The 21,357-nt window shown below is 41.1% G+C and overlaps 1 protein-coding gene across 1 annotated transcript; it reads left to right on the top strand.

Annotated features, from left to right (window-relative positions):
* The first annotated feature begins 915 nt into the window (after positions 1–915).
* On the top strand, positions 916–20,500 carry rad50 (RAD50 homolog, double strand break repair protein). The gene is made up of 28 exons (XM_061085921.1): positions 916–978; positions 1,835–1,972; positions 2,170–2,253; positions 2,437–2,588; positions 2,693–2,878; positions 3,018–3,222; positions 3,441–3,569; positions 4,326–4,491; positions 4,631–4,689; positions 4,900–5,034; positions 5,288–5,494; positions 5,795–5,977; positions 6,273–6,430; positions 6,519–6,694; positions 7,101–7,338; positions 8,001–8,190; positions 8,410–8,536; positions 8,875–9,068; positions 10,380–10,490; positions 10,779–10,871; positions 11,110–11,223; positions 11,301–11,428; positions 11,658–11,759; positions 14,742–14,864; positions 18,136–18,221; positions 18,312–18,454; positions 18,545–18,678; positions 19,748–20,500. Exons 2-28 carry the CDS (start codon positions 1,844–1,846, stop codon positions 19,932–19,934), a joined length of 3,939 nt encoding a protein of 1,312 aa, XP_060941904.1. The 5' UTR covers positions 916–978; positions 1,835–1,843; the 3' UTR covers positions 19,935–20,500.
* Positions 20,501–21,357: the final 857 nt, after the last annotated feature.

Below are 21,357 nucleotides of genomic sequence, written 5' to 3'. Positions count from 1 at the left end.
CTCTGTTGAATGTCAAAAGATGTATCTGTTTGGCAAAGTGAATCTGCCAAACAAATAATATGAAATAAAAAAAAATATGATTTATGTATCAGTCAAAGACAAACCAAGATTTAAGGCTGTCTTGATGCATCATCTCCTTTCATCAAATAGCAGGGGGGAAATAATTTTATGACAAGAAAAGATTAGGTTGTGAGGATATTGTGCATTTTTTATACTGCCAGCAAATCGAATGAAATCACCTAAACCAACAATAAATGAATCATGATCATTGGGCTAGGTGGCAAGTTCTCTTATCAAGATGAACACACATGAACACACACACACACACACACACACACACACACACACACACACACACACACACACACACACACACACACACACACACACACACACACACACACACACACACACACACATATATATAATATCTAAAAAACTGCAGTGCACATCTGTCTAAATAAATGACTTTAATTTTTCAGTGTTGCATATAAACTGTTTGAGATTAATTTGCATAGAATAAAAACCATAGGACTTGAGTTATTCTATTTTCATAGTTGCTATATAATCTTGAAACCATATTATAACAATTGACAGTAAGATACATTCAATTACATTTTAATCCCTTTAAACTGTGATAAGTTGTTCATTAGAATATTTCCACATATATGTATGAATGATATATGGATATCTAATATATCAAGGGAATGAGTGGAATGTACAAGATGTGTTCTTCTTCTTCTTTCCATCAGGACGACAACTCGAACCACTTCCATTAAGTGCACTATATACGTTATGTGCGTAAATTGACATCCGCTCCATGTGTGGAAAACTAACTTAACTCAAACGAATGGTGAATACCGATCTATGCGTTTATGTTCTATGTCCCGGAAGTCCGCCTTCGTCACCGGATACGTCTCGTTCCCCACAGCGGGAAAAGTAGTTTCACTTTAGAGCAGGAAACACGCAGGACGTGAGGTGAGTTAATTCCACACACACGTGGAGACTGTTGCTACTGAACACACACACACACACTCACTGTGTGTTACTCCCTGTGTGTGTTTAACGCTGCAGTGTAGCACGGAGGCTAAACGTGTGTTAGCTAGGTGCTGCTAGCATGAGGTGTGTGTGTGTCATTAGACTCAGGCTAACTACACGGTGTTTATGTACTGACTGAACTTAGCTTGAAACTCAGAGAACCAACAGATGCACTGAGATCTGTCACTCAGGCAGGTGTGTCGTCACAGCGAGAGTTTAGCTAGTGTCCATTATTAATGTTCTATGTTGACTTCATGTTTTTGGGTTTAAGGACTGTCAAACCCAGTCCAACAGCCAATCACAACCAGCCTAAACCCAACAGCCATTCAAAACCAGCCTAAACCCAACAGCCAATCAAAACCAGCCTAAACCTGCCAATCATAACCAGCCTAAACCAGCCCAACAGCCAATCATAACCAGCATAAACCTGCCAATCATAACCAGCCTAAACCCATCCAATCATAACCAGCCTAAATCCAGCCCAACAGCCAATCTAAACCAGCCTCAAACCAGCCCAACAGCCAATCATAACCAGCCTTAAATCAATCAATCAATCCCAAAACTCAAACCATATTTTGCCATAAAATAATACTGATTACTTAATTTTTATAGCACTTATCTGAACATGGCTACAAAGTGATTCACAAAATTCACAAAACAAATGAATTAAATTAAAAAGGTAATTTATAAGTGCTAAATCAATACTTTTTATATTGTTTTTTTAACAATTGTCTTCCAGTGTCCTGTCCTCATCACTGATGTTCATCAACTTCTTTCTCTCTCTTTCGCCTCTCAGACAGCAAACATGTCAAAGATAGACAAGATGAGCATCCTGGGGGTGAGGAGCTTTGGGATCGAGGACAAAGACAAACAATTAATATCGTTCTTCACTCCTCTGACTGTGCTGGTTGGACCCAATGGAGCGGGGAAAACGGTACGAGAAGGTGTCATGAGGGCAAAGGTCGACTGTGAAGCGTGACCTGCGGTGACTGAACAAGAAAGTGGAGAGAGAACACGCATTAGGCTGCCTGGACAGTTTTCTTCCGTTCTTTTTTCTGAAAGTAGCCGCAGACAAAAGTTTGTATAATGTTTTTTAGGTCCTTGGATGATGTCACCCCTTTTTCTTTTCAGACTATTATCGAGTGCCTTAAGTATGCAACATCTGGTGAACTTCCCCCTGGATCTAAAGGAGGGGCTTTTGTTCATGATCCTAAGGTGAGCACTCTCTCCTAATTATTTAGGAAGTTATTTTCTTTTTGTCAGTTTATCTAAATACTAATATGGATTTAAGAACTGCTATTTAATCTACCAGAGTGTTATATTTCGGTCTCTGTCACATGAGAACAGCACATGCTATCCTTGTTAATGTTACTGCCCCCTTTGTATACTGAATTCCAGGATGCCCATGAGACAGATGTGCGAGCGCAGATTCGCCTCTTATTCTCGGATGTTAATGGAGAGAAAGTGACCATCCAGCGCGCCATGTCGTGCACTCAGAAGGCAAAGAACTACTCCTTCAAAAGCTTAGAGCAAGTCATCACGAGAACCAAGTAGGTCACACGCTCAAAGTTCTGTCTCTGATTAATATTGAAAAACAACAAGTGATTCTGAAGAGAAATTAAGATCCCCATTATTATTATCCTCATTAATCCAGAGACGGTGAGAAGCAGAGCATGTCGTCTAAGTGCGCTGACGTGGACCGGGAGATGATTTCCGCCCTGGGTGTGTCAAAGTCCGTGCTGAATAATGTCATCTTCTGTCACCAAGAAGAGTCCAACTGGCCGCTTTGCGAGGGAAAGGCCCTCAAAGAAAAGTTTGACTCTATCTTCGCTGCGACAAAGTAAAGCCAATTCATTCTTGCATGTTCGTCTATTTTTATTGCAATAGCCGAAGTGAATCTAAAGCAAATGTGCCAAAGTCAAAGTATCTCTCCTGCATGCATGCACATATGCATTACTATACTCTTCTCTTGTTCGCAGGTATATCAAAGCTCTGGAGACCATGCGTCAGCTGCGTCTATCACAGAACCACACGGTGAAGGAGTGTGAGGTGGAGCTGCACTACCTGAAGCAGAACAAGGAGAAGGCCCAGCAGCTAAGAGAGACCGTGGACACCAAGGAAGCTCACCTGATGGCCTCTAAAGACAGCGTAGAGAAGCTAGAGAGCCAGATAGATCCACTTGAGGTGGGTTGCTGTGTATTTACATTGTGCTTTTTTAATTTGACAAAAGAAAAAAGTTTTAGACATTTGACAACAAAGATTCTAATCCGTGAGATCTTTGTCCATTAAGTGAATATTTTTTAGCAATCACTGCATCTTCATAACAATGAGAGTATGCCGTGCGGTACACTAGGTGGTTGGCATGACTAAAGTGTAACCGTACCTTTTGTAATCATTATCAGAATCGACTGATTGACATTGACGAGAAATTTGGGAAAGTGATGAAGCTGGACAACGACATCAAGGCTTTAGAGAGCAGGAAGAAACAAATGGAGGAGGACAACAAGGAGCTGAAGGATACAATGGAACAGGTAACAGAATAAGATGTAATATATATATCTATCTATGTATGTACATCTAAACAAGCACTGTGTTTATTTGTATTAGATAAACAATGTTACATTTTATTGAAAGCTTGAATTTGTGTATTAAATCAGAAATAAACTCAATACTGCTTCTGTCAGCAGAATCACTGCTCCTCTCTCCGCTGACTGTAGAGGGTTAAAATGTCCTGGGCAAACCTGACAAGTGTGTATAACGAATGTGTGAAGATGAGGTTGAAAACTCAAGTTCACTCAAATCAAGTCTCTGTGCCTCAGGGTTTAGTGAACCGAACACCTGCTAAACAGTGCTCCAGACTCCGATCAGTTTGAAGTGTTATAACCATAAATGGGAAATTAAGAGAAAAACTGCAGATGGTGAATGAGGTTGTTTTGATTTTGTAATGGCCACCATAATGTTGTTTTTAGACTGATAAATGTTTCCGCTCCTCATCCTCCCGAGCCAGTTCAATGCTGTTTTTTCTCGGTGTCAGTCAAACTCAAACTCATTTCCTGTTTGTTTACTGTGGATACACACGAATACCACAAACATGATGCATTAACGATATAACGGTCTTGATTTGTCTTGATGATTTTATCCAGATCCTATTTAAATATCTGTTGGCGCATAGAATTTAATAATGCACGGCCCCCTTGTGAAGTACGACCTCTGGCCCTGACAATTCTCCAAGCTGCACTCGATGTGCTTCAGAGCCGATCTAATGTAGTGAACTGTGTATGCGGCAGGTGTTCCAGGGCTCAGACGAGCAGCTGCAGGAAACCTATCGGAACCACCAGAGGACGGTGAAGGAGAAGGAGCGGCGGCTGACAGACTGCCAGAAGGAGCTGGAGAGAGCTGGCCGAGAGTGCCAGCGACTAAACCAAATCAAGAGTGCTCTCCTGGTAGAACAAGGTACACACATATGCACATGTTTTTGACAGTCTGTGCAACGGTGCCAACTCAAGCACACGCATGTATATTGTAATACAAAATCATTTCTGATAGACAGGAGGATGAAATCGCTGCTGAAATCCTTCCTCTCCTTTCCCAGGTCGTCTTAATCTGGAGGCTGACCGGCAGACTCAGAACATCAGGAACCGTGACACTCAGGTGAGAGTAAAAATTAATACTTCCACACACCTGTACTGCAGCACGGCCCATATCTGTGTTGTTGCTTGGAAGCTGTTCACTTACATTTGTGGCAGCATCAGGGTTCCCACTGAAGTTAAATGCACTTCTTAGAAGTCACCTTGGACAAAACTCTCTACTGTAATAAAGAGTATATTTTTGGTTCTGTTGCCACTCCTATCTCTGCCTCAGGTTCGCTCTTTGGCATCCTTTCTGGAAATGGAGGGATACGACCGACCGCCCTTCACCACTCTTCAGCTTGAGAGTTTTCACCGTCACGTCACTCAGAGATTGGAGCAGGAAAAAGAGACAGCCAGTCAGGTGTTGGTAAGAAAGTCATTGTTTGATGTCACCACTTTTTGTCAACATGCTGTTTATAGTACGTTATACCACGGACAGGATTTACATAAAATATAATGTTATGATTGAATAAATATTGATGATAAGTCACAATATGTTTCCACGCTTATATTGAATGCTTCCAAACAGCAGTGTTATTTACAGTCAAGTCATCCAGATGATGACTTAAAGTGCTACCTCTGATTGCATTGCCTGATTTCTACACACTTTTACCACTTAGGCGGACCTGCAAGAAAAAGAGCAGCAGAAGCAACAGTCGATCGATGAAATAAGGGACAAGAAGACTGGCCTGGAGAGAACAGTGGAGCTGAAGAGGGACATGCAGGGAAAGAAGCAGCAGGAACTGAGGAACATCCGAGCAGAGCTGCAGAGGCTGGAGGGTTCGTCCACTCGGCTGCAAGTACTGGAGAATGAATTGGCTAAAGCAGTGAGTATACTAACAATGGATATGATAAGTTAGTCTGCTTAAGTCACTTCCACAAGCTGTCTCTTTTCAGACTGACGGATCAGTCTGAAACGAGAAATGATCTGTTATGTGTACATGAGTGTAAGCTTTTTATAAGCTGTTACGTAACATCGTTGGATTATTTTGAATTTTTCTTACTCTGTTTTAAACAATATTTTTCTCACAAAATGCTTTGATATAGTTGATCTGTGATATACAAGTCGTACATAGCATATAGTATCTATTCAACGCTAAAGTGTGTGTGTGTCTTTTCCTCCTCAGGAGCGTGATCTGCAGAGCTCCATGCAGAGCTCCAATGTCGAGGAGCTCAAGGTCGAGGTTGTGGAGCTCCAGAAAGAAAAGGCCGAGCTTGATCGCACACAAAGACGGCTCGACCAAGAAATGGAGACGCTGACCACACACACCTCAACACGCACACTAATGGATATGCTGAAAAAAGAAAAGGTAATGTGTAAACGATGGTGCAGATGATTACTCTCATGCCTCTTAGATTGGAACAGGAAACAGTAAATGATACAGAACACTGATTCAGAAACACAACCCACTGTGTTACATGTTCCTCTTTCTGCGTATTACCCTTGGTAAATATTACGTGACCCTCTGTGGTAATTTAACCTTGTTTGTTCATCTTCTCTCTCTGTCTTTCTCTTCTCCTTCATCTTTGTCCTTCTTTCCTCTTGGCTTCTGTCGTCATTCCTTTCCCCGCTGGCTCTCCTCTTTTCTCTCCTCGTTCTTTCAGACAGAAAAGGAGGACCAGGTACGTAAGATCAAGTCTCGTCACAACGAGGACCTGGTGTCGTTGCTGGGTCACTTTCCCAACAAGAAGGACCTGGAAGACTGGATCTATACCAAGTCGAAAGAAATCCACAGCACCAGGGACAGACTCGCCAAAATGAAGTGAGATATATGTGCACAACAAAAATGAAATCCTTCAAAATGATCTCTCTGTAACACTGTGTGGTATTTTTGTTTTCACTTTTCTCAGTAAGGACCTGGCATCAAGTGAGCAGAATAAAAGTCACATTGCTTCTGAGCTGCGTAAGAAGGAGCAGCAGTTAACCAGCGATGAAGAGAAGTTCTTCAACGTGTGTGGCAGTCAGGATCTGGAGCAGGACCTGGGCAAACTGCAGGATGATCTGGAGAAGATATCCAAACAAAGAGGTGAATGGTTCAACAATCAAATAGAAAGATGTGGTGTGGAGGCCGGGAATTCTAGGCATGGTCGTCCCAGGCAATTCCAGATTTTGTTATTGCTTCCCTGCAGGCGAATACTTTATTTGATCATGAATAAAAAGAAAAGATGTCGTGCCCATAGCATGCACTACTCTTTGCTTAACATCGCACAATGCCATGCTTGACATTTGACACGTGTGAATTACATTTATGTGACACTACACCTGATTGTGTAACATTGCAGACACCAGTCAGAATCCCCTCATTGTATCATGTAAAACATCCAAGGGGCTGACATGTTGCCAGATGGTTTGTCTTGAACTCTAGTAGTAGCCATAGTCATAGAATTGGTACAAAGTATATGTTATATATTTTTTTTCTTGTCTTTGTATAGCCATGCTAGCTGGGGCCACAGCAGTGTACACCCAGTTCATCAGCCAGCTGACGGAGGAGAGGGAGCCCTGCTGTCCTGTTTGCCAGCGGACGTTCCCATCAGAGCCCGATCTGCAGGAGGTTATCAGTGACATGCAGTCCAAACTACGCCTGGTGCCAGACAAGCTGAAAAACACTGAGCAGGACCTGAAGAGGAAGGAGAGGAAGAAGGATGAGATGATGTCTCTCAGGCCTGTCAGGTAAAGTGTAACAAGTGCACAAGGACAGTCAGACAAATGCTGTAATTTGTGCAGTCATGAGGAATGGTTTATGGAAAAGGTAAAATTCAATCATTTATTTAAAAAAATAACCTCAGTTGAGGAGTAAGCTTATTTTCTCCACTAGATGGAGCTACATTCTTATATTACTGAGGATTATATCCTTGGATCGCCTTCTTTTCATGACATGAACAGAACTGCAGTTGGGGGTGTAGAGACCCAGCATCTATTCTCTCTCGTATTTTAAACGTGACAGTTTAATATCCAAACTTTCAGAATGAAGGAAATATTCAGGAGAATTTAATGTTTTGAAATTAGTTAGAAGCTAAATCGACTGACAAACCTTCTTGAAAATGTCAGAAACCGAATACAACTTTTAGTATATGGCCTGTTCAAGTAAACAACTTATATTATCTTTGACATAATACGAGCAAAATGGCATGAAAAAATGTATTATAATGAATTTAACACGGATTATGTCCCAAAAAAGGTTCATGTTACTGTAATCTTACTGTTATATTTTTTTAAATAATTTCATATCAATTAATGAAACAAAAGGGAGACTTCCCACCATTGCTCTTATCACAGTGACTCTTTTACTCTCAATGCTCAAAGAATATTGTTTGTCTCTTTCCTTAACCCAGGCAGTCCATCGTACAGTTTCAGGAGAAGGAGTTGCCTGAGTTGAAAAACCGTCTGCTGACTGTGAATAAAGAAATCGAGAGGCTGAAGGGAGAAGTGGAGGAGCAGGAGACGCTGCTTAGTACCCTGATATCAGAGGAGGAAACTGCCAAGGCCTGCCAGCAGGACATATCGTTCATGGACAGATGCCAGGTATCATACTCCTGTCACAGTCTTTATTTAACCCCGTCCCCGTCCCCCATGCAACTTGTTTACTCTGATCTTCAATTAAAAAATAATAAGATTGGCACTTGAGATGTGACACATCACTTCTAGGATATTAAAAAGGCCTGGAGATGTATGAACATCTCTCTTATACATGCCTCCGTTCTGTCTTTCCCCACCTTATATTTATTTTATTTGTCTTTCCAGATTGACCTTAAAGGGGTGGAGAGGCAAATAACTCAACATGAAGCCAAACTCCAGGGAGTAGACCTGACCAGAACCACCCAGCAAGTTAGTCAGGAGAAACAAGAAACTCAGCACAGGCTAGACACCAGTAAGATGATATCACACAATGTTTGCATCACTAATGGTTGTTTATACTTGAATTGATAAGACACAGGCCGCTTACATGTGGCAAACCATGCAGTCAATATAAACGTATCATGTTATCATAACCTCTGAATTAGTAAGAATGGCACGACTCACTCAAACTTCTGAGTAGAACATCTGCACTGCTGTTAGACTGTTCAATAAGTCCTGGTCACAGATCGCCTTGGATACAAGTCGCAACAACTATTAAACTCTCCTTTATCCTGTATCATCCTTGGCTGCCTTCACATAAGGAGCATTGTACAATGTGTTTTCTCTCTTTGCCCGTTTGTTTCCCTGCAGCCTCCAGCAAGATGGAGCTGAAACGCAAACTGATCCAGGACCAGCAGGATCAGATTCAGATGCAGAAAAGTGCTGTGAATGAAACGAAAGCAGAGAAACTCCAGCTGAGCAGCGATATGCAGAAACAGCAGCAGCTGGAGGAGCAGTGTGTCGAGTTCACTACCGATATAAAGGACTTAACCAGGGACATCAGGGTACTTATTTGTTTCTTCGACTAAGAGTTTGATGTTAAACTATAGGTGCTTTGGGATTCCTGCATTTTACACAAAAATGTACATGACTATTGGGTTGTATTGATACTGCTATTTACATGTAGACAGTGAAAGTAATGATGTGGTGCTGCTGGAGAAGAAAGTCTGCTATCTCTTTTTTTTTTTTTTTTAATATTTTTATTACACATTTTTTAGACAACACAAAACAAACAGAACTGCTCAGGCACGACAAAAATAAATAAATAAATAAAGGGAAACAACAGAATGTGGGCATGTGGATACAGTAAAATAGAAAATAATTGAGATATTAATTAAGAAAATAAGAATTAATGACAATGGGCACAATTTCCATCAAGACAAGGCAGAGTCAGATAGGAGTCAATACAGAGCATACCGACATAGCGAGGCCACAAAATAAACGTTACCCCTTAAGACAAAGTTAGTTACGAGGACAGGCTAGGCTGAGCTGGGAAATCCACGAAGCAAGGAAGATGACAGTGTGGACCCGATATGCTGCAAGTAAGGGTCCCAGACCTTATAGAAGGCGTCTGTTTTGGAGTGAAGCATGCACGTGATGTATTCACTAGGAATGAAGTCCATAACAATATTGTGCCATGACTTTTTTGTGGGAACAAAATTCTTGTTCCAAAAGAGTAAAATGTTCTTTCTAGCAGCAAACGTTAGTATATTGAAAAGTCTCCTGTGTTTACTGTCAGTAATCCGACCCTCCGGGAGACCAAGTATCAGGCACATAGGGTCCATCCGTATTGGGACATCAAAGATAGCAGTCATTTCAATCACTATACTAGACCAGTAGCTTTGTAATTTCCCACATGACCAGAAGCAGTGGACATAATTACCAGTCTCAGAGTTGCATTTCCAGCAGAGCGGTGAGATATTAGCATCCATTTTGTTCTTGACAACAGGTGTTATATGCGTGCGATGTACAATTCTGAACTGTATGGATTTGGTACGGTTACATGCAGAAATGTTCATGGCCTGAGACCAAACTTCCTGCCAGTCAGCATCATCTATAGCAACGCCTAAATCTTTCTCCCACGCTTGCTTGGTGGTCTGTGAGGTAAGAGGAGAATTGGAGTTCAGAGCTCTGTAAAAAACAGTGATACATTTCTTACTAATCTGCAGAGACAGGGCCTTCTCCACACACGAAGTGGTGTTATTAGTTGTTAAGGTGGTGTCTTTAACTATGAAATCTCTAATTTGTAAATATCAAGTCTGCTATCTCTTAATAAGCCATGCTGTCGCGTTCTCCTCATTGTTTGTTCCCACCAGGAAGCAAAGGAACAGCTCTCCCCTCTGTCTGCTGCTCTAGAGAAGCTGCAGCAGGAGAAGCAGGAGCTGGTGGAGCGCAAGAGGCAGAAGCAGGAAGAAGGGCAGGACAAGGTGGACATATTCTTACTGTTATCTCTCTTAGTTTTGTCCTGTATTGGAAACTGCTGAAAGTCGACAAGAAATTGCTGTTTCACTCACATAGGCCTGGGAGAGATGTTATTGTCCTTTGCTTGTTATTTCTTTTGACATTATCAGGTCGGCCATTTCTGTAGGACATTTTAACAGTAAAAATGTATTATTCTATTAATATATAAACCTGAGAAAGTCTTTGCACAGTTTAACAAACAGGTCCCATTTTTTGTAATGAAGTAAGGTGTTCTAACTCTTTGTCACTGATAGATCAATGCCATTAAAGAGAGAGTGAAGGTGATCACCACCTTGGAAAGAGACATCACCAAATACATTGATGAAAACAAAAATGAATACAAAGAGGTAATATTCATTTGATATTCAGTGTCATTTTGTGTGGACATTAAATAAATACAGTCACCGTCTTCCATCCATGCCATCTTCATTTACCTTGAAACCCCAGTCTTCACTTTTCTTTTAATAACTTTGTCATTGTTTGTGATATTAGTTGTAAATGCTCAGTTGTAATAGATTCGATTAAGCATTTAGTCATTCAAGTCCAAGTATTAAACAGCTTTAATGACACTTGTTTTTGTCTCAGAAAAAAGAGTCTGAGCTTCAAGAAACCAACACTCAGCTGCATGATGCTGAGAAGCAAAAGGAGAAGATCAGTAAGGAGATGGGAAACATCCGTCAGGACATAGACACTCAAAAGGTAGAGCCTCCAGAGTCATTTAAGTCCTGTGTCTTCTCCTCTACTTTTTAGATTTTTAACATTTTAACATGTCTTAGGTCCAGGAGCGCTGGCTGCAGGACAACCTCACCTTGAGGAAGCGTGTGGAGGAGTTGAAGGATGTTGTGGCCAAACGTGAGGCTCTTATGAAGGACATGGGAAGCATGCAGGTCCAGCAGCTCCGCCAGTAAGCCAACAACAACGTTATCAATCATCTGTTAGTTCAAGGAACTTGATGGAGTGATTAAGGGAACCACGCTACACAGAATACCTATTCAAATCAACCTCAAATCTCTTTTACATCTGCACGCTTTGGGTTTTTTATCTTGGGCGACAATCCTGTAAAATCATTGTCAGTCCTGTGGTAGAATTTATTCAGAATATTTTCACCTCATCTCCCCTTTGTGTCTCTCCAGAGAAAGACGTGACGCAGAACCCAAACTGGAAGAACTGAAGAAGAACCGCAGTATTGCACTGGGTCGACAGAAAGGCTTTGAGGAGCAGATACTGCATTACAAGTGAGAAATATAGATCTAGTTCCCCAGGAAGTATTCAGAGCCCTTCACTTTTTTTCTTATTTTGTCATGTAACAGACCAAAATTTCTACTCATTCATTTACACTTAAAAACCTAGATGACAAATTATAAACAGAATTGGTTGCATATTCATAAAAAAGGGAAAGCTGAAATATCACATACACCGCGTTCCACATTATTATGCAAATTGGATTTAAGGGTCATAAACATTCATTTTTTAGTTTTTATATTAAACTCATGGATGGTATTGTGTCTCAGGGCCATTTGGATGATTGAAATAAATCTCAGACACCTGTGATAATTAGTTTGCCAGGTGAGCCCAATCAAAGGAAAACTACTTAAGAAGGATGTTCCACATTATTAAGCAAGCTACATGTTTCAGGCAAAATGGGGAAGAAAAAGGATCTCTCTGCTGCTGAAAAGCAGCAAATAGTGCAATACCTTGGTCAAGGTATCACAACATTGCATATTTCCAAAAGAATTACGCATGATCATCGGACGATGAAGAAATTTGTCACTGATTCACAGCACAAGCGGGTTCGTTCAGACAAAGGCAAAATAAGGAAGATTTCTGCCAAACAAATGCGTAGGGTTAAGAGAGCAGACACTAAAATGCCATTGAATAGCAGCAAACAGGTGTTTGAAGCCCCTGGTGCCTCTGGAGTCTCGCAAACTTCAAGATGAAAGATGCTCAAGAGGTTTGCAAGTGTCCTTAAACCTGTTATTCGTTCCTCTAAACCAAGCTCACAAGCAAAAAAGGTTGTACTGGGCTCAGGACTACATGAAGACTAAGTTCCAAACTGTTTTGTTTACGGATGAGTGCCGTGCAACCCTTAATGGTCCTGATGGATGGAGTAGAGGATGGTTGGTGAATGGCCACCATGTCCCAACAAGGCTGAGACGTCAACAAGGAGGTGGCAGAGTCATGTTTTGGGCCGGAATCAATGGGGAGAGAGCTGGTCGGCCCCTTCAGGGTCCCTGACGGTGTGAAAATGACCTCGGCAAAGTCCGTAGAGTTTCTGACTGACCACTTTCTTCCGTGGTACAAAAAGAAGAACCGTGCCTTCCAAAGCAAAATCATATTCATGCATGACAATGCACCATGTCATGCTGCAAAGACTACCTCTGGGGCATTGGCTGCTATGGGCATAAAAGGAGAGAAACTCATGGTGTGGCCCCCATCTTCCCCTGACCTAGGGATGGGTATCGTTTGGTTTTTATCCGATACCGGTTCCTAACCGATACTTTTAAAACGATACCGGTGCCTAAACGGTGCCTGAACCGATACTTTTTTCAAAAAAGTGCACAAAACGATGCTTGACTAAGAAAGGCTTTTTATATTGCCAAATATATTAACTGTTTAAAGCAGATTATAAATATAAATAAATACAAAACCCTTTTTAACTTAAAACTATGAATAACATACGAACTGTTAACAAAAGTTTACACTATACTTAAATAAATAAAAATAAAGACAAAACACACACACTCTGACTCGTGACTCTGACTTCGGTGCCTGAGCCAAATGAAGACTGAGAGTCGCTTTCCCGTCACTCAGAGACCCCCGTACCTCCGCGGCTGGGGCTCGCAGGCAGGCTTCGGCCCCCCGCCTTCGTCCCCCTAAAATGCGGTCGCTGTTATGAAACATTTCTCGGCGTGGTCTTCGTTCCTCCCGCCCCGAGCCTTTCCAAGCCGACCCGGAGCCGGTCGCGGCACACCGCCACGGAGGAAATGCGCCCGGGGGGGGGGCAGCCAGCACCGGGGAGAGGTGCGCGGAGACAAGAGTCTGTCCACCGGCGGCCGCGGGGTCCGCGGCGGGGGGGGCCCGGCGGGAGCCGCCGCTTCCCATGAAGGAAGGAGCGGAAGTGTGAGGAGGCGGGACGAGCGGAGACCTCAGGCTTCGATTGGCTCAGGCACCGGAATCTCCGTTGCATTTCGGTCCGGGTAGGTACCGGTTGTATTGGAACCGGTTCCATATTGGAACCGGTTCTCGGTACCCAACCCTACCCTGACCTTAACCCTACTGAGATCCTTTGGAGCATCATCAAGCAAAATATCTATGTGGGTGGAAGGCAGTTCACATCCAAGCAGGTGCTCTGGGAGGCTATTATGGCATCCTGCAAAGACATTAAAGCAGAAACTATCAAAGAACTCACAAGTTCAATGGATGCAAGAATTGTGAAGGTGATATCAAAGAAGGGGTCCTATGTTGACATGTAACTTGACCTGTTAAGATGTTTTTGATTAAAACTTTTTTTGATTTCAGTAAATATGACCTCTTAATGCTGCAAATTCAACAAATGACAATTTTTAGTTCTTAACAACCTATAAAATATCTTGAAACTCTGAAACTCAGAAACTCTGCATAATAATTTGGAACACTGCATTTTGAGTTTTTTATTTTTGATAAAAATACTGTTATCATTGGGAGGTTTGTTCAATAAAATTTGAATTATACTCTTACAGTTGATGACTTGAAAATTATACTGACTGGCTGTGCATTACTATTTAGGAAAATCTGAGCAAAGTGTTATCTGCATAATAATTTGGAACGCGGTGTATACATAAGTGTTCTTGCTGTGACATTTGTAAATTCAGCTCACTCTCTTTCTTATTATGATTATCTCTGAGACGTTTATACACCTTGATTGGAGTATATTTAAGGCTGTACGTGGCCAAAGCACACAGCTGAGACAATGAAGTGGCTTTGGGACAACTCTGTACTGTTAAGTGTCTGAGTAAAAAAAATGTTTGCATGAGAATGAAAAAAGCGATTGGTCTGAATACTTTTTGAATGTATGTGCTGTTTGCTGAATTTAGTGTCACAGGCTGATTTAATGTGTCTTTGCACCTTGAGTGTTGAGAAGTTAAATTATTTAGCCAGCGAGTTGACAAGTTGATTAATTACAGTTAAATCTTTTATTTAAATGAATTCAACTTGATCTTTGAATTGATCGCTTGCAGGAAAGAGCTGCGGGAGGATCAGTACAACAAAGCTGATGAGCGCTACAAAAACAAGATGATCATAATGAGGACCACAGAGTTGGTCATTAAAGACCTGGATATCTACTACAAGGCCCTCGATCAGTAAGTGTTACTCTATCTTGAACTTCAATGTGGGGACTTGGGGCCAAAATGTGTCGTCTGAAGTTACAAACATTTATCAGTTAGAAGGAAGAAGGTTGAGAGGTTTGTAGAGGAAGACGTCGGAAACATTTACTTATTGTGGAGGAATGTATATGACCCACATCTGAATGAATGATTTCAAACTGAAACACAACATTTGCTGTACATGGGGATTTTTTGCCAATCTCTTTGAAAAGCAGTATATTTTATAAATTATTTAAATATGCTTGTTTTTTGGGGGGTTTCTCATCGATATCCGTGAAGGATTCCCTGCGAAATTGGTAAAAATGTCCAAAAATATCCCTTGTCCAGATCCCAGTACTAAATTTAAATGGGTCCCTTCTTGGCCCATGTCCCATCCGTCCACCAAGTTAATGAAAATGAGACACAAGATAAAATAATGTATTCTTATATAAAAGCATTAGTGACGGAGCAGAGCGCTCATTAAAAAGCAGTTTTCAAAAGGTAGGTTTGAAGTGTTTTCTAAAAGTTTGCTTAACGCTTACAACAGTGGTGTTGATACGAATAACTGTAGTTTTGCGGCATGAGTCATATTTTTCTTCCCCTTGAAGTTAGATTGTCTGCTTAAAAGTTCTGAGTATGAACAATGATGTCAATTCCTGTGTGACTCAGGGGCTTTGGGGCTGTTCAAAGGGCCTTTAACCTTGCAGAGCCCTCCTGCATTGAGCAATACTTTCTTGTGGTGAACTAATCTCAGCGCATTCGCCCACTGGACGGAAAGCATTGACTAGATATGTCGTAAATGAATTGTTTTCGTCAGTTGTTGTGTTTCCTGTGTGTATGTGATCAAAGTCTTCTCTGACAGACACGTCACTAATCATGAATTTTAACTCTGACGCATCTCTGCTCATTATAAAATACATTAGAGTTTTATATGTTATTGGCGTCCCATATGTGTAGCTGTAGTAATAATACTAATAATCTTAGTGACAAGATACTGTTCAAGTTACAAAGGAAGCAGACGGCAGGAAACAGTTAAGAAGCAAACAAGAAATAACGTAAAGGCAAGATGAATAAGGTCGCTTGTCAAATGATCCGAAAGTCGTCAATAAAATCTTTTGAAAAATGTACTTGAAGCCAGTAATAATGAGTGGGACTGAACGTTTTCTGTACATGTGATATATTACCCTTCTTTAGCAGTGCTACATGAAATAATATAATAATGAGTTTAATAACCCAATTAAATTACCCAAATAATGGATTATTTGCATCTGCACCAAATTGAAATCACTCATAAGTACGATAGATTTAGTTCCATCAAGACCCTTGCTTTATTCATGGGAAAATGTCCTTTTGTTCCGCATCCATGCCAAGATTTAATGACTTCTGTCTTGGCCCAAGTTTCATCCTTTTACCAAGTTTTATGGAAATCTGTTCCATTATTGTGTAATCCTGCTAAACAAGCAAAACTAATAGCCAGGGACAAAAAAATAACCTCCGTTGCACAGGTGACACTTTATGCTGGCAAACTGTTTTAATTGCTTTTTGGATAAGAGGATAAATGTGATAGCATGAAGTGAGGATGAAGAGCTTCAGTGGGAAAGTGTGAGTTCAGATACCATCTGAGAAGAAAACAGAATCATCATTTACCGATACTGTATGTGTGGGTTAGTGAAGGCATCACTGTCAGCAGCGTTATCAAGATTAAAAGCAAACCTAAGCAGCTTTCCAGCAGACCAGATATCCAGGCCACAGTTTCTGTCTGAATACACCGAAGACGGTTTCATGGCAACACAATGTGATTTGATTAATATGTATGGTATTAATTTGATAACAAGTTGCTGTGTGCATAACAGATAAAAACCCTGAAGATGTTATTGTCACATACTTTTTGAGCCTGTTTTACTTTTGCAAAAAATAGCTATAACTGATTGTGAGTTTGTTTTGTTATTCTTTTATAGCGGACAGTGCACATTGATTGGATTATAGTTATTTGTCAAATAAATGGTAGTAGTCAAAAATGGGATTTTCAAGCACCATATACATTAACATGTAATATATTTATATTATTAAGTTACTATAGCGACTTTCCAAAAATGGTAAAAAAAAGGGCGATCCATGTATTTGATGTGGAAAAGAAAACAGTTTCAAGTTCAAGAGTTTGAATTGAAAGTATTTGAAACGTGCTACTATGTTACTGGCCTGGCTCAGAGGACCCACTGTAGGTTTGTAAACCAAAGTTCTCTGACTGTATCAGTCTGATGACCCGAGCTGGGTCACACCCAAAATACTGAAAGGCTGAATTGGTTCATATTGGAAGTTGTCATTGGATCTCTGCTTCAGCCTGTGTGTTAACTGTTTTGAAAGCGTGAAATCAATATGGACAATTCTGTAACACCTCACACCCCCGTGATTTTTTGTCTTTTTCTACTGTGAAAATATGACTTTTTAAGCAGCTCATGCAGCTGCAGACCACAGAGAACTCTGAACTGACAGAGCATTAAATACAAATAACTAAAACACAAAAAGTCATGAAATATAGTTTAAGGCCTCATCAGTAAGAGATGGTAATTCAAATTTAAGTAAGTCATATTTCTTGATACCTTGGAGTTTAATACCCTTGTAATAGGAAGTCCTAAGCCACTACTTCCTTGCGATGCGTCAGCAGTCTTGCAAATTAGATCAGATGGATGGATAAGGACTGCTCTGCTCCTCCTTTCTTTTCGTCGTCTCTACATGATTCATTTGGTGTTTTCGAAACCACATGAGATTTTCTTGTTAATTTGCTTCTTGGTATGCAGGAAAAGAGCGTCCAGTTCACATTGATGTGTAGATATCTTATCATCGTCAAGTTTCAGTATAAGTTGGATTTAGTTTCAAGAAGAAAAAATGCTATCCCTTTTTATTTTGTAACTAAGTGATCAGATAATATTTGTTTGCACATTGTTGTATGTAATGCATATGTTTAAACGACAGTTTATACCAAATACTGAAAATGCAACATTTGCACTTTTGTTTCACTGCACTATTTTCACTCTATTGCACCAGGACACATGATCAACTGACAATTTTTTTGTATATTTATTCGATATGGTCATAAATTACTGTTGGATAAAGTAATGGTAGAAGTATATGAACAAGTACAGGCACAAAACAAAATGCCTTCTCATTTTGTGCCCATTGTGATAACTGCAATCTGAATATTTACAACACATTCTACATAGTTAACTTTTGGATTTTGTATCTTTGTTTTTCTTTTTGTTCCCCTTAGAACAATCATGAAATTCCACAGTATGAAGATGGATGAGATCAACAAGATTATCAGAGACCTGTGGCGAAGCACCTACAGGGGTCAAGGTACATCTTACTTATAGCATGTATTTGTTTATACATTGCCCACCCTCACCCCCCCCTGTCAAAGTGTCACCACTCCGTCTTGCCCTCCAGATATCGAATACGTGGAGATCCGGTCTGATGTGGATGAGCACTCGTCTGCTTCAGCGAGGCGGAGGGTTTACAACTACAGAGTGGTGATGGTGAAGGGAGACACAGCTTTGGATATGAGAGGACGCTGCAGTGCTGGTCAAAAGGTGCCATATTAATATTGTGTAATAAAATTGCAGTTTTTCCCAGTAAATATATATTGTAATCCCCCCCCCCCTCCCCGTGTGTGTGTTCAGGTGTTGGCGTCCTTGATCATCCGTTTAGCTCTAGCAGAGACCTTTTGTCTAAACTGTGGGATCCTGGCTCTGGATGAGCCCACCACCAACCTGGACCGGGAGAACATCGAGTCACTGGCACACGCACTCGTAGAGTCAGTACACACACACACACACACACACACACACACACACACACACACACACACACACAGTTTGTACCTCTTATTTCACATGATTATTAACTTTGACATATCCACATGCAATAACCCAAAGTCTTACCGAAAACCTAAAACCAACGAGAATGGCACCAAGACCCAACGGTCCCTTTTTAAAGGGATAGTTCGTAGAATAATTAAAATTCACTATCTACTCAGCACTCTGCCGATGGAGGGGTCCACAAAATACTTTTGGAGTCTCAGGGGTAAACAGACAAACATTCAACCTGAACCTGCATCATTTACACCATATTTCAGGCCTAAAAGTCCTCTGATCCTCAGAGGTGTGTTCTCGCTCTCACTGGCACACCGGGGAAACCGCACACGCTCTCGCCCAAGGGCACGCGGCTTTAGTGTTCGCATCGCTACTTCCGTTATGTTTTTCCTGATGTTTTATTACCACTGAAGAAGGGGTCAATTTGGCTGCAACGCTGTTTACCCCTGAAACTCCTAAAGTGTTTTGTGGACTCAAACACTTAACCCACCCCTCCATCGGTAGAGTGGTGAGTAGATAATGAGTGAATTTTCATTTTTCGCTGAACTATCCCTTTAAATTCAATCAGATGCACCAAATTTCTCCCTGGTAAATTGGTGAAACTGTCAAAAAACACGAACATTATTACAGAAAGTGATTAAAAAAACTAATTCTGGATCAGTACCTTTGCATAAGTCTCTTGACAAACGGCAAACTAACCAACCAACACGCAGCAAGAACCTCATTCTAATCTTCAAACGGACAGTTAAAGTGAGGAAGGTTAGAAAATAGGTGTGATGTGAAAGCCGGTAAGTACAAATGTGATTATTTAATAAACCTCAGAGAGACCTGTGTGTCCAGTCGTGGCTTTCTGAGCTCTGCACCAATAAATTCGACCTGAACAAGGAACGCTGACAGAGTGCTGTCTCCGTTCTGAACCTTGTTCCTCTGTGGATATTACACGAGCAGGTGATGTTACGGGAACAGCGTGAATTTCATCTCTTCCTCTCCTCTCGGTCGTTCTCTCCCCAGAATCATCAAGAGTCGCTCTCGCCAGCGCAACTTCCAGCTGCTGATCATCACCCACGACGAGGACTTTGTGGAGCTGCTGGGCCGATCCAGCTACATCGAGCACTTCTACCGCATCCGGAAGAACCAGGACCAGAACTCTGAAATCACAAAGTGCAGCATCACCTCCCTCTCAACGTATCTCAACTGAGCAGAAGCCGGACTCTTTCAACGCAGCTAGAACCGCCCAGTCACCCTTCATCACAGGGTTCATGTTCCTTTCATGAAGTTCGTTTCAGCGAGGGTCCTTGAATTTTTGAGTCACTCCCTCCTTAATTAACTAGAAAGTGAATTGTTGTTCAAAATAGTTTAACCTCTTTTATTCCTTTCTCCTGCCTCTATCCAGCTTCAATAAGCATACAGTGTTTATAATGGTCCTTTGTTATGTCAGTGTCAAGAATATTACATCCTCCTTTTACCTATAAATATTAAGGGTGATATATAAACACTTCTTCCTGTGATCAGTCTCTTGTTCTGTGCTCCTTCAGATGCAAATCAAAAAACAAACTGACACTAAAAGTTAATCTCCTCTGGTGGTAATGAAACTAAAACATCCAGAGTCATTCAGCTGTCAAAGCTGGAGTGTGTGTAAAGCTGTTCATAAATCCTGATGTTTAAAACTTCAGAGCAATGTTGCACTTTCCATTTGTATTTCAATGTTTGTCACTTTGTGAGCTTCACTCTGTTCTGTCATTAAATCTCTTGTGAAGGACATTAGCTGGTTAATACGTTGCTGTCATTTTTTTCACATCCACACTTCAGAGAAAAGTAGATGAAGTTGCTCATGAACCACAAAATCTTATCTCACTGCAGTTCTTTGTGAGGGAAAGCACAGGTTGGCGAAGGCGGGGGCAAAAGCAAGTATAAATCTTAGGTTTGCAGTTGAGACCTCAGAATGAGCTGCAAGTCTGACAACAGATCCATCGCTTCAAGGGCTTCTTCAGACACTTCTCTCCAAACAGCCGACGAGCATCATGAAGATGACAATGGTTCTACTGGTGGCCACTGTGGCCCTGCTGGTCAGCGCGGATGCTGCTGCAACCAAGTGGCAGGAAAAGCGTCTCATCCACGATAAAATAATTAAATTGGCTAGACTCTTAAATGAATCTTCCTTTAAGGTAAGAGCCTTTTATCGCATAATGCATTATTTAAGAATTCTATCAGAAAAAAGTTGATAACCTGAAACTTTGTTCTGCTTTATGCAACAGGATGAGTTTGTGCCTGAGGTAAAGGATGGTGGATGTGGGGTGAGCACTGTTTTGTCGTCTGTAGCTCAAATGCTGTGACTAATGTAGCTGTTGAAATCATGTCAGGAACTAACAAGAGCACAAATTGCAGCGTCCATTCTGCATAATTGGACGTGTGACTGTTTTGTTCACTAATGATGTTTTCTTCCGTACAGAGCAAGTTCTTCTGCAAAGTGAGTGAAATCCTGGAGAACAACAAAACCATCAGCACCTGGCCTGAAAAGAAGGAGCTTGTGGAAAACGTAAAGAAGTTTCACGAGCAAGAACATGTAAGAATTCCCTGTGATGTCTCATTTTCCGATTTAGATGTTCACGTCTGCTCTTCAG

Source organism: Limanda limanda, chromosome 14, assembly GCF_963576545.1.
Source record: "Limanda limanda chromosome 14, fLimLim1.1, whole genome shotgun sequence".
NCBI classification, from domain to species: Eukaryota; Metazoa; Chordata; class Actinopteri; order Pleuronectiformes; family Pleuronectidae; genus Limanda; species Limanda limanda.
Note: the sequence above shows the minus strand (reverse complement) of the source record. Positions and strands in the feature narration are given on the sequence as shown.

Excerpts from the sequence above, each read along its gene's own strand:
- rad50 (XM_061085921.1), top strand. The coding sequence starts at position 1,844 with ATGTCAAAGATAGACAAGATGAGCATCCTGGGGGTGAGGAGCTTTGGG. Across the intron at positions 3,223-3,440 it reads GCCAGATAGATCCACTTGAG|AATCGACTGATTGACATTGA; the intron begins GTGGGTTGCTGT and ends AATCATTATCAG. Across the intron at positions 6,695-7,100 it reads GAAGATATCCAAACAAAGAG|CCATGCTAGCTGGGGCCACA; the intron begins GTGAATGGTTCA and ends GTCTTTGTATAG.